The sequence below is a fragment of the Lepisosteus oculatus genome, chromosome 8, assembly GCF_040954835.1.
Source record: "Lepisosteus oculatus isolate fLepOcu1 chromosome 8, fLepOcu1.hap2, whole genome shotgun sequence".
Classification (NCBI taxonomy): Eukaryota; Metazoa; Chordata; class Actinopteri; order Semionotiformes; family Lepisosteidae; genus Lepisosteus; species Lepisosteus oculatus.
The window spans coordinates 8,780,738-8,799,653 of NC_090703.1; the positions used below are offsets into that span (position 1 = coordinate 8,780,738).

General features: G+C 37.9%; 1 protein-coding gene across 3 annotated transcripts in view; it reads left to right on the plus strand.

The window, feature by feature from the left end:
* LOC102686754 (G patch domain-containing protein 2-like) overlaps positions 1-17,482 on the plus strand; it is a 29,495-nt gene extending 12,013 nt beyond the window's left edge. The window contains exons 8-11 of one of the 3 annotated variants that reach the window (XM_006632348.3): positions 392-477; positions 7,712-7,797; positions 11,898-12,121; positions 13,166-17,482. In XM_006632348.3, the coding sequence (XP_006632411.1) occupies positions 392-477; positions 7,712-7,797; positions 11,898-12,073 (348 nt within the window). In that variant the 3' untranslated portion in view covers positions 12,074-12,121; positions 13,166-17,482. Of the gene's footprint in view, positions 1-391; positions 478-7,711; positions 7,798-11,897 lie in introns of all 3 variants that reach the window. The other 2 variants (XM_015350500.2, XM_015350501.2) reach the window with 2 other exon arrangements.
* Positions 17,483-18,916: the final 1,434 nt, after the last annotated feature.

Consider the following 18,916-nt stretch of genomic DNA (forward strand, 5'->3'; position numbering starts at 1 on the left):
CTATATTTGCGATTCTCCAATCTTTGGGTACCACTCCCATTCTGCCAGTTAAAATATCCTATCTAGCGGTCCCTTGCATTCCTCATTTCCTTAAGCATGACTGGGAAAATCATCATAATATATACACACAATTTATTGGTACATTGGGTAAGTATCCTCTGCACGTGCCCTCCCCAGAGAAAGTCCATATTTAGATATTATTGTAACACTCTTGCTTTCCTGTACTGTAAAGTACAGTTTATTGTGAATTAAACCATGCAGGTGGTACACAGTAAAAAGGTTTACATATTTTAGTGCTTACGCTCCTAAAATACTGGCATCCTTAGGATTTTTGTTTTGGCTCGTTCTTGCAGCTATCTGTAAGGCCAGACATGTTTTCTGTATGTTTCAGTTCAACCCCTTGTCTCCACTCTATCCGGTGGATGTGGTTTCTGAAGGTTCACACAGGAGATGCTCTTCTTCACTGTGTAAAACCAGGTAAGAGCTCGCTTGTGCTTTTCCTTTGTAGAGCAGTTTTTTCCGACGTTCGGAATTGCTCTCCTGTACAGTTGTGGGTCTGCTTTTGTAACGGGGATCAGTGCACCGAGCACGTTACAGGAGGGCCGTCACCCCCCTTGAAAATGAGTGCAGGGCTCTGCAGCGGCAGGATACCTGGTCTTGAGGTTCAGAGGAGGTTGCCGTGGTCTAGGAAATGGCACCGTGTAGCTCTGAGAGCCTCGAGCGCAGTCCGGTGATCAAGTCCCAGCAGAGGCAGAGCAGAGCTGGGCTCAGTGCATTAGTGCCATCGCTTGAATGTCACAGGCTAATGTCTACCAGCCACTGGGGAAGCAGCGGTCGAGGGGGAGTGTGGCAGCGCTGGGTGCGCTGGGAGTGTGCCGAGTGACTGAGCCCCGGCCCACGCACTTGAAGGGCCGCACTTGTCCCACTTGAAAACAGTGGGCAGTGCTTATGCCTTAGTTACGCATGCCGGTATCTGATGAACAAATATGTGATTCATCTCCATTACTTTGAAAGGTTTGTTTGGAAAAAAAATACCGATCCCCAGATCTTACTATAGTGAAATGGATGTTAACATGTTTTCTGATGTGAGGCTGTGTATTCAAAAGGAAGAGATAAATATGGCTTTAAATAGTAAAGACAACGCTTATTATAATGGTTCCTAAATTTTAATAATAATGAGTACATTAAAATTACTGTCTTTTTAAGACTGTCTATTTTTAATTAATGGAATTTTACTTTAAATTTCCCAGTTAACTCCTCGGGTTAGTTTCCTTTAATTTTTTTTAGGTTGCTCAGTAAGATGTCATTCATTGTTGCTGTGTGCGCTAAATATTGTACACTATAGGAGTCTGATGTTTCCTTTTCCTTAGATGAATCTGTTTTTATTGGATTATTTTTAATCAAAGATTTATTTGAAGTACAAAAATGCGAACATGTATTGTGTTTGATACTCATTAAGCAAGAGGGCTTCATAATTATGGAAGCAAATTTCTTTCAGGTGTTTTATATTAGGGCAGATGTAAAGTAGACATGGCTATTTCCCAATAATACCCAATAATACTGTAGTATTATTGCCCAATAAAACTGCAACATTGCTTTGAAATACTGTTATGTCATCCATTCTTTTAACCTTTGGCTAGACAGTTTATGTAGGGACTTGAAAATTTCAGGAGGGAGATACAGTATTTCCAAGTAAGATGATTATTTTCCTGCAATTTTCTGTCTTTTAAAAGAAAAAAAACAGCAAAGATTATAATGAAACAAATTTAACTGAGGCTTCCTGACCTTAGTGATCACGAACAAGAGTTAATGAAATCAATGTTGTGTTTGAAGAGCTGACTGTAAAGCTAAACCACACTGCTTTCCAAGACTGGATACCTTCATCAAGCCTGCTTCATGAGGGCCTTTGAGAACATGAGAAGATGATGCCACTCACCAGTCCATCAAGGACAAAGGATCTAAGGAATGAGCCTATCTCTTTGCAGTCCCTCTTCTGTCTCACTTCCGAAGGTGCTCTCAGTCAAGCTTTCCATTTCTTCAAGCAAAGGAAAATTTCCCATCTGTGATGTTGTCCACCTAACTGCAGCCACATACAGGAGTACTGGAAAAACTCAAGTAAAACTTACAGTACGTCACTTATTCGACTGGCTTCATCACTTCAGGAAACTCACTGATATTAGGGTAGGCTAGCTTACCTTGATCTAGTATTTTATTGATTATCTTATTTTGGCAAATATAGAGCACTATATTATTAAGCAGTAAACTAATCCGCTGCACTTATTTAAGAGAGTGTGACCCTTTTTATGAATTTGTGTATTATCAATTGCACAAGCTCTGGCTAGCCATTTGAATTTAAATTGCATCACGTTGGGTAAACATCCCATTATAATGTGCTCTTGAAATAGATTTTATTGTACATCCTTAATTTTATTTGAATACTTTACTCCTGGGATAACTCACAAAAAACTGCTTCAGGGAGGAGTAAAAAAAAACAGTAAAGAAGAGACAATGTCTAGAAACAGGCATTTAAAAGTATCCCTTTCTTCTGCACCTGAAAGGTTTCCTCAGATTAAGTTTTAAGTATTCTGAATGCTAATTTTTTATCTATTAACAGGTTCTCAAATCCTTACTATGCTTTCATTTAACAGAGGGTCTTAGGGGAATATTCTTAATTCCTTTATAGAGGAATTCAGTGCTCTTTACAGTTCTTCAAAAAGTATAAATCATACTCCCAAATGAAGAGGAAGGTTTCAGTGGTCTTCATGTCTGATGTGTCCCACTGGAAGTACCCGCAGAATTTATCTCATGAAGCTTAGGTATGCACAGCACCTAGCATGCTGTCGCTGTGCCCTTTCTGCTTCATACCTTTAACGCGTCTGTTCATAGAACAAGCCTGAGTGATTGAGTAATTCTGCTTTGTCCTAGCAGCCTCTTTGATTAAAATCTTAAAGCTAAATTCAGCTTAGAACGTGTTTTGGAGTGCTGCTCTGAGCCAATATTCAGTTTCAAAATGATATACACATAAAAATATCATATCATCATGTGGTTTGCACATTTGTAAAAACCCTTGTATCCTGATAGACTTACATAGCTTATGCATATTTATCTGAGAATCCAAAGAATTCTATCAGAATGAATACGAAAAACTAATTGGCAAACGCTTCCTTTAAGACTTTCTACTTTCATTCTGAATAATACTTTTTGTCAGTGGTGTTCAATGTGGTTTCTGTGCCTGGAGCTCTTTTTTAATTGTGACATTTGAACTAAAATATTCTCATTACATGAATTTCTAGACTGAAAACATACAACATCATAGAAATAAAGTACCAAACTTACAATACATATAAATATTTTTTCTTTGCTAATATGCATTAGCAAAGTGGGAATATGAAGTGTGTGCGATTCATGTCTAGTACAAGGGGATAGTTGAGGTGTTAAAATGCATAACTTGTTCCCATCTATCTCTCGTACACTCAAGTTTTTATATTGACTTATTTATTTCTAAATGACATTTGTGCAGCTAGATAAATCATAGTCTGATGCCACTCCTTTCTCAGTTTCATTTTAATTGTGAGATCTATGTGTCAGCAGTTAGTATATTGGTGTGAGTGGCCTATTGATTATTGATTTGCAAGCATTGATTGAACTCTCTGGGGACTCTAATCCTTTCTGATTCATTTGAATACCTCTATTCATCTTCAAATCCCTTTCATACCCCAAGTTATGTGTACCTAATGAAAATAGATTGAGATCTGGTGTCTCGTACATTTCTCTCTTTCTTGATTTATTTGTTTTAATTGATATATCTGCTTTTGGGTTTCAGTGCCAGAATTACAACTGACCCCTGTGTCAATGCAGTTTCATTGTTTTCATCTCTGGGACTGTGAAAGATTTCCAAGATTTTACTGTGAAACCAAGATGCCTTTTGCACTATGTAGAGCAGGTCACCCATTTGATTAGATATAAACCAGCAGGATCCGTCAACACCAGAGTTCAAAATCATCTTGATTGTTGTTTTTGGCAGATTTTGCAGTGTCTCATGCATGGCATGCACTATAAATTATTGCAGAACAAAATGCAAAATGTAGCATATAACCTGGTTTATTTTGCCACATTAGCTGGCAGCACAGTTATGCCAGCTTCTTCCGTTTCTGCTATTTCATAAGCACAATGTTGTGCCGTAAAAAGGGATTTGAACATCAGTGTAATCCTCTCATGAGACAAACCTTCAATCTGCGAACGCACTCTTATAAAATTAAACTCAATGTTTTAAGTCAGTAATTGGAGTAAGATTGTTTGCTTATGTTCTCTCTGAAACAAAACATGTTTCATAGAGCTGGCCCCTTACAGTTACATCCAGGCACACGAGGGGGCCCTTTTCTTGTGATTAACTGTCCTATGAAAACAATCACTTTTCCTGTCACCAGCTGAACTTTGTAAAAGCTGACACCAGTGATTGGTGAAGGGTTTTACAGCACCTTGCCCAGTGATACTGAGGGATTTGCATGCATTTGAAGAAAGCACCGTGGACTCCTGCTAAACCAAGTGACACGGTGCTTGGATTAAGCCCAGTTGAATTCAACCATCCATGCGATCGCTACGTGGGACTGTGTCAGCTCGACGCAAATTTAAAATGACTCCTCCAGGGCAAGTTCTCTTTGTTCCTAAGGGAGGAGTGAACCCTACCTGCTTATCAATAAATGGGCATCAGAAACAGTGTTAGTTTCCCAGTCCAGGAGCTTCGCAAGCAGGAGAAATCTGGTGTTTGCTAGAGAAGGAAACAGCTGGGATTCACTACTCACAGTTTAACAGTATGTAGGGAATAAACATAAGGATGGACTAAAACATTAAAAAATACATCTGTGTATTTTTTTTAATCCTGTAGGCATGCTTTGTGGAATAATGTGGTGTTTAAATGCTGATCGATTTTGGAATTAAAAAGTTAGTTTGTTAAGATTTACAGTGGGGAGTTCAATGCTTGAGCTCTTTATCAGCCGTGCAAATGGCTGGTTATGTGCTGTCCAACAGAGGTACGATTGAGGGATCGATAGCCGCGTGATTTACTAACTGGAGTACAGGTAATCAATAAGTATAAAAGTAAATGAAATATGCATTACTGGGATTTTATTATAGAGAGGGATAGCAGGGAGAGAATAACGGTCAAGCCATTTATTTTTATAACTATTGATTATACAACATAGAGACTCTACTCCCCCCCCCCTCCCCCTTCACCCTCATCCTCTGATTTACGGGTTTTGAGGTCGCAGAAAACGTAGCTTGTTAAAAGCACAGCATGTCACAAGCCACATCTTTCTGTGTTTGGGAAGGGGCTTTGTATTACTGTTCAGACTGACCCACTCACAGGCCTTAGAGGCAGGCTTCACCTTAATTTATTTTTGTAAATATGTCATTTGTTTAAAAATGTTTTTTTGCCTTATTTGAACATTTATATTGGCTGAGAAGCTAGGATAGAAAAGGCTTGTGACAGATCCACATTTCAAGACAGATGGCACTGTACATTGATATAAGTAAAAAAGGGGCTTTTTTCAGCTAAATTTAAGGACCAGACATTATAAAGTTTCAAATCTTTTACTATACAAAGCAAGAGAAAATCACTAATAATCACTCATAACTGCAACAGATTCACTAATGTACTATCAGGAAATTAATATTTTTTGTAGCAGCTGCACTGACATTTTATTGAACAGACATGACGTCGGTAAATTTATTATGCTGATTAACATTTGTCAACAACAGGGGAGCTGTGACAGTTGCAGCTTAGTAGCGCGTGTGACCACTGTTGGGAGCAGTACTGCTGCACATCCATGTTGCATGTTTTGCATCAGGTTGCAGATGCTATCTTGGTTGAATCTCTTACATTCCTCTCTTCTCATAGAGCCTGGACAAGCATGTGCTCGTTCACTGGTCTGTGGGCACTGGACACTACCTTGTCCCAGTCCGTCCCACAAATGTTCAGTCATCCCAAGTCTAACAAGTAGGGTATTCTAAGCATAAATGTCACATTCCCGTCTCTCCAGAGAACCGTCGCTATTCAAACAACATGAGGTCATGCAATGTCTTCCTCTTGACAAGATTCCAGCATGAGTCCACAGGAAGAGCAGCAAGTGTTGTCCCAGGATTGGGTAAATGTAGCATCATACAATTAGTTACAATTAATCATACAATTAATTGACACCTGAAGAAGGCTCCACGGCCGAAACGTTGTGTTCTCTTTCTTCTTTTTTTCAGCATGGAATAAACCTATTACTTGTTCCTTTGCAGCCTACGCATGCTGAGGCAGCTACCCACCTGATCATACAATTAGGTTGCCTTCAGTCACTGCCAGTGGAGTTCTGTAGTGACTTCACTCTCCAGCCCAAAACAAGCCTCTTGGACCTCCCCAACAATTGGTCTCTTGTACACTGGAATTAGTTGCCCCATGCTCACTGGCACCTGTTATAAACTTGATTCCTCACTAAAGTCTTGACTCCATTGCAGTGTACCCGTGGCTCTTGTTTAGCAGGGCATGTTAGTTTCCTTCTGTGTTATTTTCTTCTTCTGATTTTCCCTTTGCTTGACATTCAGCAGGTTCAATCCCCTCGTCACATGCACTAAATCATCTCACACTAATGTGGTGATTTACTGTATGCTTGTAGTGTTTATACAGCAGCCAAAGTCCCTTGATTGTGTCACTGTAAGTCATGAATGATAATATTAAATAAAATAATGCCATAAATATTTAATCAATATCCATGTACAATTTTTTTGTTTAAAAATAAAGGTGGGATGCTCAGTTTCTATAGGAACTTAAGATATAATTAGCCATTTAAGATATTTTAACTACATTATTTTTAGACTGTTTTTGGTCCACTTCCTGAAATAACTTTCTTCCAAGATCATTACGTTCTTCCCAGAAAAAGTAGAGGAAATGTATAATGTTACACAGAGGTAATGGAAATAATTAGAATTTTTTATTTTGCAATCAAGTTTTTGTTCCTTTTTCTTTTCCAGTTGTGCAGTGTATAATAAGGGTCTCATGAATTGCATGCATAATGCCCATTTTGTTCTTCCAAATTCGGGTTACAGTACTGCATTGCTAATGAACGGATCAGAGGATGAGCTCGGTGTGCTCTGTTGGAGAGAGCAGCCCTTGTGAGTGTGAGTGTGCGCCCACAGTCAATTCATCAGTCACACCATGTGCATGTAGTCGGTAGTCAATCCCTCTGCTTCACTGGCAGTCATAGTCAAAGAAAACCTTGACCTTAAGTTTACAACATAGTAATCAAGGGTCTGAGACAACTTCCCTCCACACCAACTTACGGCATGTAACCTGCAGGTCAAAGGAAAAGGTAATTTGTCCACCTGTGCCTGGAGGTGACAGAGACACATGACTTCCACACCTCCTTTTGCTGTGTGATATTTCTGTTAATATGAGGAAGCTAAATCATCAGCACTCACTGTTTCCTATTTCCCTCAGCCCCCTCAGCCTTTCCATGTCAGACTAAGGGCCTGTTTTGAGTTGATCGTGCTTATGGGTTATTTCATGCCAAATGCAAATCAACAGCTTGGAGTCAGAGAATGCAATATTTCTCCCTCTTTTGAGCCAGCCGTAGGCCTACCATCACTGCTGGCTGCTGAGAACTCATGATTTAAATGTCTACTCGTCTTCGATTCAAGAGTTAAATATTCTTTAATGTTTTTTTTTTAACAGACAGACAAGTGTGCACTTGGGATTACTTTGTACTGGAGACATCAAGAGAAGGAGAAAGACTACTGCTGTGCCCAGTTCAGCAGCAGGTACAGGATCTCTTCCCAGACGGACACCAGTTGTGCCTAGAAGCAAAACTCAGATTAAGAAAGAAGCTTTGCTATTTGTTCTATTAAGTCACAACAGGCGTCTTTAGTGTCATTAGTAGAAAACCACACAAAAAAATGTAAATATGAGGGGTGACATTTTTCTAAAGCTGCAAGTTTCATTTTTAGTGTAATATATTTGTGAAAAATAAACCTCCTTAGGCTGTCTTCTTGCAGTTTTTCTATCCTGGCAGAATAACTAAATTATAAGTAATTGTCCTGTGGTTTGTGTTATTTTGTTTCTGAAGTTTTTTTTTTAAATGCCTTTTTTTTCTTAAATCACTTCAGTTTGGTCTGTTGATTTATTGGCCAATGCTGTCCACGGACCAAAGGTGATGGGAATAAAAGCCAACTACAGTTTCAGCACAATTGTGAGGCGTTTCAAGGAAGCATAAAGAAAAACAACTTTTATTGAAGATGCCACATAACTGCAGTCCTTTTGTCTGTTTGGGATGACACTGCTGTTGTTTTTCATTAGGCTGATGGTTCCTCTCGACATCTTTGCAGGATTGAAATTTGAATTGGTTTGTCCAGCTCATTGCTAAAAGTCTCTGTGTCTTTGCTGTTTCTCCACTGTTGTTTGTCATTTAAATAACAAATGCTTGCAGTTACCTGATTTAGTGCAGGGTGCTGGCCTCTGATGTATATTAATACCACAGCGCAGTGCACTGTACGGAGGTTCATCATTCATTTGGATAAAAGAGGTGGAATTTAAAAACAGCCTATGTTTTACTGGGATACAGATCGCATTCATTTATTGTACTGAGTGATGGAACGGCCCATAACTCCGTCCTTCACCTCTGCATGCCACACAGGTTCTAATAAAACTAAAAAAAGAACCGTTAGTGGTCCCTTAAAATCATGATTCTTGGTGGCGAAAATACTGAACAGATGACAGAGTTCCAGCCTTCCAGAATGTAAACAAGCCTTACCTTCATGTGTGTATTGTTCAAGGCATAAAAATACAATTCAGAAGCGCGTAGATCTCTACCAGTACTGCTTGCTTTGTCCTCTTTTTGTTTAAATAATATTTTTTTCACACTTTTGGTTGTTTTGTTTTTTGGTTTGTCAAGCTTGGCTGTAGATTTGTCACGTGTGTGACGTTAGTAAATGTCCCTGTTGTACAACTTGCAACTGCTTTGGATGAATCTCAGACTTGTTCAGTTAGATTATCTTTGCCTTCTGAAGGCTTTGCCTTCTGATTTAATGCTTCAGTGACTTCAAGGTAATTTGCATTCCACAAAAAATATGCCACATGATGCTTAACATGTAATATTAAGTCCTGTCTATTACTTGTTTGTGAGAAGAATTACTCGTACATTGCTATGGTTTTCAGTAATCGTCACATTCATTCTTCTGCGATTGAAAGGAGCAAATTGTGCCTTTGACTGTTGTGAATTTTACTATTTCAAGTGCTTGAGCTGCTTTATGTTTTTCGTTGTTTTTCTCCCTTGGCCATCATGAGAGCTGTAATAAAATGTGAAAATCCCTTGGTTATTCTCAAGTGGGGATTGTGTGAGGCAGACAGGTAGCGTCCCTGAGGAGCGCTCTTGGCTACCCTAGAACTGTACCCAGCTGTTGTTTAGTCTTGTTCCTTTACCCCATTAGCACTTGCCAGACAGAAGTGAACTATTGGTGTTGAAGTGGGCTGTGAAGAACTTATCAATTCCTCCGTCTGTTTATATTAGCAGCCTTCTCAGCTGTGCTGGATTAAATTGGCCACACAGCGCGAGTTTAACTGGAATTTCCTACTATTAACCCCCCTTGCAGCAGTTGCTCTGTATCTTTCTCTTTTCTGATTTCTAAACTGGGAGGAAAGTAAACTCTGACATACTTCTTAATTTGAGCTTCTACCTTTAAACAACTGAAGCTGTGGTTTATTGCACAGAGACTTTGCATGAAGCATTTAGTCACTGGTAATCAATCTGGTGTACAATCTTGCTGGCATTAGGCAGCATTTCCATTATTTTTCTGCATGATTAATCGAAAGTTTTTTTTTTTAAATGAACAAAATCTGATATCTGAGTCTCATACTTTTATTGGTGCTTGTGAAAACCAGATCTAACTTGGGGATGGGCCATCTGCCATGACACCAACATGTCGTGGTGCTTACTCTGAGTATAAAAGTGACAACATTTATGACTAGGGTATCAATTTTTGGACATTTTGATGTTGAAGCCTGAATGGGTTTATAGGATCATTACAGTTAATCATTTTGTTAGTAGAACTAATTTAGGATATGGCATTTCTTTCTCCGGTATTGTTGTGATTATATAGCATCCTGTATGTAAATCCTGTTGGTGTTTTGCTTTCCTCATTTTTCTCATTAGAAGAGCATGTGCTGTGAAAATTCAGGGATAAATGCTTCGTGCAAGATTTCCATTTGTTATTTTCAAGCAGATTTCTTGTTCTTCTTCAGAAGCTCCTCCTCCAGCTGGAGATTTTGGTAGATTTGTTTTAAGAAACGCTCTACCTTTGCTTTGCTACGGTGGCCAGGTTGCTGACAGATCGCCTGTGTCTGGTCCTCTTGGTTTTCCCCCAGTGGGCCAGCCCTCTCTCATTATCCCAGGCGCCAACTTGAGGGCCACATGGCAGCACAAGACGAATAACGGCACATTTCAGCAATCAGTTCTGCTGACAGAACTGCAGCCCACCGCAGAATTTCACCCTCTCTGGCTCCCTCTGATTGTCCTTCAAAATCCACAGCCTCTGCAAACGGAACTCCGGAAAAGTTTTAGGAAAGGGGCGTGGGGACACATGCAGCTTGTTAATAAAGCCCAGGGAACTTTGGTTTTTTTCGCATTCCATTTCCAAGAGCCACAGTGGAGAGGGCTGTCACCTTATCATGGTAGTAGTTGCCTTGTCAGGTTGATCTTTCCCGACATCTAAACTAGAAAGAAAATAAATTCTTCTGTCCTTCTTAATTTGAGCCTCCTCCTTCAAACACTTGCAACTCCCTCATCAGGTTTTTAATTTCTGGTTCCCCTCCTTATAATGGTAATTGACCCCAACACGAAGACTAGGACAGAAGTCAAACAGACCAGGGCCTGGCACCTCTTAATCATTATTGAATAAAGCAAAAAGTATGTGACTACTAATTGAAATTATTCTGTAATACTGTTGTTTTTAGTCGTATTATAGTATTGTATACTCATAAATGTTTAATGATTCTATTAATTTAAATATGTTGTCTTCCTGTATCAAAACTTAAGGCTTAAGAACACTAAGAACATTGTATATTGGTTGTGGGGAGGGCAGGAAGACAGAGCTTTCTTTCAGGATGTGATTAGTAATTATTTTTTTAATTTTTGCTTGAAAACCTTAGGAATCTAATTATCTATAGATAGTGGTGTACAGGTCATGAGGAGACGGGGTAACATTCCTAACATGGAAGTGTTTAACCTGATATAATTAAGTTTATGTTTAAAATGACCATCACACATCAGTCCCTCAAGAAATATTACTCAGTTATTCCCCCTCCTTAAACAGTTTATATGGTAGCTCATCTGGCAAGAAGAACATGCAGATATAATGGAGAATGCAAGAGGGACCAGTATTAGGTATTCATGGATTTGTAAGCTGCCTGAAACACAAAATTGCAGTGTTTAAGTTTTTAATGGAAATACATTAAGAAGAAAAAGATATATTAGGAGACATGTTTGATGATTATTTGTATTGCTATTAAAATTATGAAAAAACCTTTAACAAGTAGATTTGGAGTAACTTTGCAGTTACGTAATTTTGCAGATCTTACAAGGAGCGCCTTTTTGGTTTGGTGACTTTTTAAGAGCAAGCAGTTGCTATGAATTATTGGAGTGAATATTAATGATCTATAACGCAGCATGTCTCTTTCACTTGTCAGCTACGCCATGCCGATGAGCCCTAATAAGGGCAGAACAGCTGTGTTTGGCTTCTGACATTGACTTAATACCGTATATAAAAAGTGGAATACGTTTTGTTGCACAGTTTTGCCCCCTAGCTATGGAGTGCTGAGTGCTAATGTTGTTTTCTGCAATATAAACATATTTCTCCCTCCTTTGTAGCGTGCATACCATTCCATGAGGATACTCTGGGAGAGGTGATAGAGGGCTCTCAGAGTGACACCCGTTCCTTAGGCAAGGGGTCGACAGGGGGAGGAGGACCTGTGGTACCCGAGAAGCAGGATTTCATCAAGCCAGAGAGCTTCTTTGACTCGCAGAAGGAGCAGGAAGAAGACTGAAACTAATACTCCAGTTCTCGGACATTTTCTGAAGGCGCGCTGGAACAGGTGCACCAACTCTAACTTCAGTTGCCAGTAAATGAGGGGAAAAAAGAGGCTGGAAATGTTTTACTGGGCTTTAAATTAAGTATGGGAAAAACGGAAGAGTAAAATTAAGAAACCCAGGGAATTAAATTGCATCTCTTCATAGATGGTGCTGAAACAGATTTTCTGTGCAGTGCTTAGAAAAAAAATGTTAATGCAATCAGGCCTAATCACTTCACAGTCATTCTTTTAAACAGGACGTTTTAGAGGGCTGCTAAGCAAGTCTGTCTTTTGTTTTTGTGACTCAGGATTCAAAATGTTTGAGACAGCCTTGAAGGCTCCCTAATAATCCTTCTTTGAACATTACACATCTGTCAGCAGGGATATTTGAATCATTTTTAAGAGCTGTACATTAAATAAACAGGAATCCAACACAATGGCAAACGTAACTGATAACATCAGAAACCTTCAATGCTTCATGCCCTTTTAACTAATAGTCACAGCCTCAAAAAATGAGCTATCCCAAAGAAAATATTTATCTGGGGGGGGGGGTCAGTATTAGCATTGATTTGAAAATGAATACATTGTAAAACTACTCGTTAGCACAATAAAAGCACTTTGTGTTTTTGGACCCTTAGGGGTATTCCTTTTGCTCAGTATACCTATTTAAATTTCAAACACCACTAAGGCATATTAGAGTAAAAACTTAAAATATATTTCTGGCATTAGAGATGGCATCACTGTTTGGTGTCTTCAGATGTGTTACACACAAAGCTTTTGCTGTCTTTACCATTTAATTTTCATTTTGTCCCTTTGGGTGTAATTCTGTAGGGTGGTGACAGTGTGCCACTGTACTGCAGTAAGAAACTGTATTCTAAAGTCACTGGATTCTACACTGACATCACAGTCAGCCCTAGCACCCACCTGAACCTTATATGGATGTCTCTTGTGTAAATAAAGAAGGGATATTTTTATGTTACTGACCATTCAGAAAAATAACATTGCGCATATCACAGAGATTTTTTGCTTCCACTTCAGTCACTTATCCCATGACCGCTATCCCTGCAGAAGAAGACGAGCAGGCGATTGTTCCAGAGACGCAAGGAGGGAAGGGTAGACAATCGCAGCAAGCAGGGAGATGCATGGTAACGCATGGAAAGGTTGAAAAAGAGTGGCGGGTGCTTCAATGTCTCCTCTTCTGAAGGCGAGACTGTTTTTGTTTAACATGCACGCATAAAATATTGGCAAAACCATATTCATAGGCAATTCAGAAACACGTTATTTATGCAGATATGTCTTGTCCAAACGTTTCTGTCAACATTGATACAATTGAATGGTAATCATGTTCTAGTCAGTCGGTAGTTTGTTGGTTTGCCTGACTTAAGTATGCTACTACTGTACTTGTTATGCATGACAATGCCAAGCGTTGTGACAAGAATTTTGGAACAAGATTTATTCAGTGATTTAGGGATTGTTGTGCTGTTTCCAGGACCAAAAGATTCTGATTCGGTTGTGCTTCTGTTGTTAACTTGATCACAATTTCCAATCTTGGTTCAACCAGAACTTCTACTGGATTACAATTCCAGAGGAGACACTGGACCACATGATACTGTATGCATATCTTTTTTGACAGTTATGCATTTCCCGTGCTTTAGAATGCATTTGGAAAGCAGGGAAAGAGTTGTTTTGTTGTTACCTAGAGAATGAAATTTGGTCGGATTTTGCAGTTTTTGCTAAGCCGCGCGCCTCATTTGGCAAAAATGAGGAAACGGGGATTCATCAATCTACTAACGCAGTTACTAAACAAATATATCCAAGTTATGACTTTATTTTAGAAGAACTTTCAATGGAGACAATTGCCTTTGTAAATGTTTACCATCTTATTTCCTTTTTAAGAGATGAACATCTGGACGTCTTTTGATTTCACAGTTCCTTGCATTAATTCCCAAATCCACCCCACCAATCTGGTTAAAATGTAAGTTTCCCATTTTACAAGCTAAGAGGAAGCAGAGTTTCCTGCCAAGTTTAGTATGCAGGAATCTTGCCTTGTTAATTAACAGTCACGGTTGTGTGATGACTCTATTGGCTCAGCACCACCTGCATATTCAGAGGATGGATTTCCAATTGCCAGAGTTGTGCAGGAAGTTGGAGAGTGTCACATGGGTGCAGTCAATTGCCCTGTTACAGTTAAGAAATCCAGCAGCCTGATAAAGCTCATATTTTATCCCGTGTAAGGATTACCTGTCAGGGGCAGAAGAGATGTATTGATCTGTTTTCCTTTTTAGAGCAGCAATCACCTGACAAAGGCACCTAGAAGTGCGTGACTGAGTGATGCCCACACCATAACCCACAGCGTAGGTGCTTCAAATGACCCAGAGACAATGAAAGATAATGTAGTCATAAACTCAGCATGAACTTGTGTGAGCCTTGCCTCCACCATTTTTTGAATAGTATTGGTTTGTTCGGTCAGAGGTCACCGAAAAGAGTGTTTTTTTCTTTTAATTGAACAGTGTACTTGGATAACAATAGAACAAAGTGCTCGAAACACTTTTCCTGTGATCAACTTTTTCTGTTGTTGTGCAGCTGTACAGAAAAAAAAGAATGTATCTGTGAAAAAGACCTATTGAATGCCGTCCTTTTTAAAAACAGATTTTTTTCAGGAAGATGGTTTTACCTTTTGATCTATGATAAAAGAACATGTCGTAATAAAATATTATTGTACAATATAAGTAAAAGCAAAGAAAAATTTCAATGTCCTATTTCAGTGCTAATATTTGTTATCATAATGAACTTTTTATATATGTATCCTTGCTGACAAATGCTAAAAAATCCACTGCAAACAAATCATGTGTTACTCACTATATGCAGCTATATCAGCCATCTATGTACTAGTGACCAAAGTCTTTACAGTATGTTTATCTCAGCGATAACATATTGATTGTAGTTTGAAATGGTGTACGACTTTCCTTTTGCTTTTAATTGAACTTGGCAGTTTCTGTAAACAAAACCCTTATTGTGTGTCATTTAAAAAAGATGAATGAAGTTAGGGTCTGCCCTTGCTGGTCATTCGGTTATTTATGAATTTTAAAATGGAGGTGCTAATATAACAATGTGAACTTATTAAACTTCTAGACAAATTGAACCACCTTTAACTTGTTCTACAGAGAAAACACAGTTGTGTGTGATGAAATGGAGGAAGGTGTGGTGCTCCACAGTCTTTTCAACTATAAAACAGAGTCCATTCAGTATTAAATGTAAATCTTAAGTATTTCATCCCCATTATAATTCATCAGTGATAAATTAAGTATTAAACTGGAATCCTGGCTGTATTATTCTGTAGTAAAATCAAAAACAGATTGTGCTACACAGACTACCAAGTACTTAGTCAAGGGTGGTGAATAAGTCTGCTGTTTAATACTTCGTTAGAGCCAGAGCTGATATCAGGGTTCAAGGGCAGCTATTCTATGCAGTACAAAATTAGCAAAATCATATCTTGTTAGTTATCTTTGTAACTTTAGTAAAGAAAGCATGCATAATTACTATGGTGACTTAAGCTATTAAAAGAATGTCTCCTGCCTGGAATGCTTGCAGTTCATAGTAATCAGTGTTAAATATGCAGTAGTACAGTGTTAGCTTGAGTAGAGAACCTGTTAATGTTTTCTAGGTATATGCTAGAATACAGTCACTTACAGACTTGATAACAATGTACAGTAAATTATCGTATAACCCTGATATAGGCTAAATAAAAAACAAACAATTATGATAGAATCCATCTTTTTACTTTGGTTAAGTTTAAAAGAGATTACAAAGACAAACAAAATAGACAACGAAAGATTTTTTTAAAAAAAGAATACAGAAAAGGAAAAGGTCTAGATTCGATTATCTTATTGTACTGGAACTTTTAATTGACTATTTTCTTACCAAATTAGCATATCTTCAGAGTTACTAGTTTAACAGTACTTCATAGTACCCAGAGTGTTGTGCCTGTAGAATTTTAACACTAAAACTCCCATTTGTATCTCTAGAATATTTATGGAATTGTATTACTTTTGTTTTTGAATGTTAATGTGTGTCCTGGATTAGCTGAAACGGATTGTTGCATAAAAAGCATTCCATCATCCCTGACATGTGGGTATACCTGTTGTATAGTAATAAATGTACAGTAGGTATGAAATATGAGTCTTTGTACAAGATCTATCAAGGATATTTGCCATAATAATTAATTTGGAAACGGATCAATAAAAAATACTAAAAGGAAAAAAATTAAAAATCGGTAAGCATGAACAACCCAATAGATGTTTATACTGTAGTTAGAACCTATGGTCTTCATTTAAAAAATAAATAATGAATTAACCCCAAATAATGAATTAACTGTTTTTAAAACAGTGTACATCTTGGAAATACCTTGATAAATATGTCCCCTTCCCTTTAAAGTGGCCACATGAAATCTTAGGTTATAAAAAAGCTTTTATGAACGATGATTTTGAAAATAAAAGTTTATGTATGTTCTGCAAGACTGCTATTATTGCAAGTTATTAGCTGGTCTGCAAATGTCCCCTGAATCACTGTATAAAAAAGTTTCATCAAGTTTTTGGACTCCTCAGCAAAAACTGACTAGACCGTGACTTTTAAATATATTTTTTTTAAAGTTTAATTCTTTTAAAAACCTTCTGACTGGAAGAAGACTATTTTGTAGAAACCTTGCAGTTAATATATTGTATAATGGATGAAATGTAGAAAATATGTAATCTTTCCTTTACTTATTATACAAAAAAGGAAGCTGATGAAACCACTTACAAAATACCTGAGGCAGAACATTCCATCCACACTGCTGAAAACTCAATAACATAATGCCTGGTAAATATCCTGGTATTGTACAGGTGATTTTTAATTGGATCTCATGCTTTTGAAATACTACAGTGAACTGGTTTCACAGATCCAAAATTTCTTGGCTCAAAGGGCATACGTAATATTTATATGTACTGTACATTTACTGTTAGTATTTTGTCAGCTGAGAATAGAAAAGGGCCACCTGTTCCTGTTCCCTGCAGATTGAAGTTTTCTGTGGCCTTGTTCACTCACAGCGTGCTGATACTGTGCAAGTTGGATTTCAACAAAACACTCAGATGGGAGAAGTATAGGATCATAGGATAGCAAATTCCTTTTACTATCTTCATAAACATATCCACTCCAACTGTGGAAAACAAATCATTTTTAAAGAGTTTTGTTTTTCACATTTTTTAAATACTGTATGCTTGATATTTGCTCTTAATCTGTGGGTTTTAAAAGTTGTATTTTACTTATGAAGTCATGAGTTCCCTATCTGGGGGAAAAAGTAAAAACAGTGCAAAGATGTATGATGTCAATAAACATTTTGATCCATAATCTGAGTTCTCTTTTTTCATAAACTGAAGTACAAAGGAAAGAATACTGTATATGCTGATGGTGTTAAAATGACAAGTAATTCAGTTTTCTAATTTTATAATTATAGTTGGAATCAACTACAGAAGACGAGAGATTTGGTTGATGTATAGTAAAATAGTAAAACAGTAAAACTGGTATAAAAATGGTTTTGAGCACAGTCACATCTTCTTTTTAAAGTTCCTTATTTTTATACAATTGAGATACTATATTGTGTGATGTTCCAATCAGTAATTCAGTAAGTATTACAATAGTCGTCCTTCTTTATTTTGTCTACTCCTTACTAATAAAATGAGGTTTGTGTTCTGTGCTGTACTTTGGCTGTAAACTGGTAGAAAAATATATTTTTTGCTTGACCAAATATCCCAATGGCGCAGTATAGTATTACTTTCAGTGTAAAAATTATACTAATTGTTTGAAACGGCACATGGGTGAAGAAGTTCATTCTGCATATGTGTGAAATACTGTATATCTGCAAAGGAATATCCTTAAAGATGGTCTCTTTCTGATGTGTGTATGTTTAGCATATAGACCATTATATGAAACTTGAAGGAATAAACCACAGTTAAGGTCAGTAGCAAGGTGCACAGACTGGCAATGTGCAGGAAACAGTGGACGATCACACCATTTTTCCCACATAAAACTTCAAATTACTGTTCATATGTTGGAGGTGACAAAATGGGAAAAATCCTCTTCCCCAAGCATTAAAATTTGTAGGTGTGTATTCCAGCTTTTCTATTTTCAGATGCTGCTGTCGCCTCTACTGTCAACTGTTCAAATGGGCCTCAGAATTGTCTTATTTGCATTGTCCAAAGCAGAAAATAACTCAGTGGAGACTTAAGCTATAAGTGCTCAGCAGGGACTGAATTTACACTAACTTTCACCCTTGGGCAGTATTTGTACTAGTAAAGATCCAGGTCAAAGAGAAGGAATCTTCCCTGTGTTGTACATAACGTGAAGTGCACCCGCCTCCTTTTACTTCTTGTCTTGGAGGAGACTATAATACTGTACTGTACATCCCAGCATCACACAGGTAGTTCCCTTTCGAAGCACCACCTCCTACTACCAAGCTCATGCAAATTCACGCTTTCTGTATGTGTAGATGTACACACTGTACTGTATGTGTGCGTCACTTTTTCAGGAAAAAACAAACAAAAATAAAAGCTCATAAAACAAATGAAGCTAGGCAAATTCAAGGGGAAAAAAATGTTAATGTTACCAGCCTTATAAATTATAACCAGTCTTGCAAATTATTGTGCTGATAACGAATTAATTACATATGGGGAGTTTAGTCAATAGATGCTCTGCAGTTAATCTTGTGGTCCGTGGGTGGGAGAACAGAACCCCCTCTGTAAGTGTTGAGAGCTGAGCAAATCACTCTTTGCGCCAGCAGTCAAG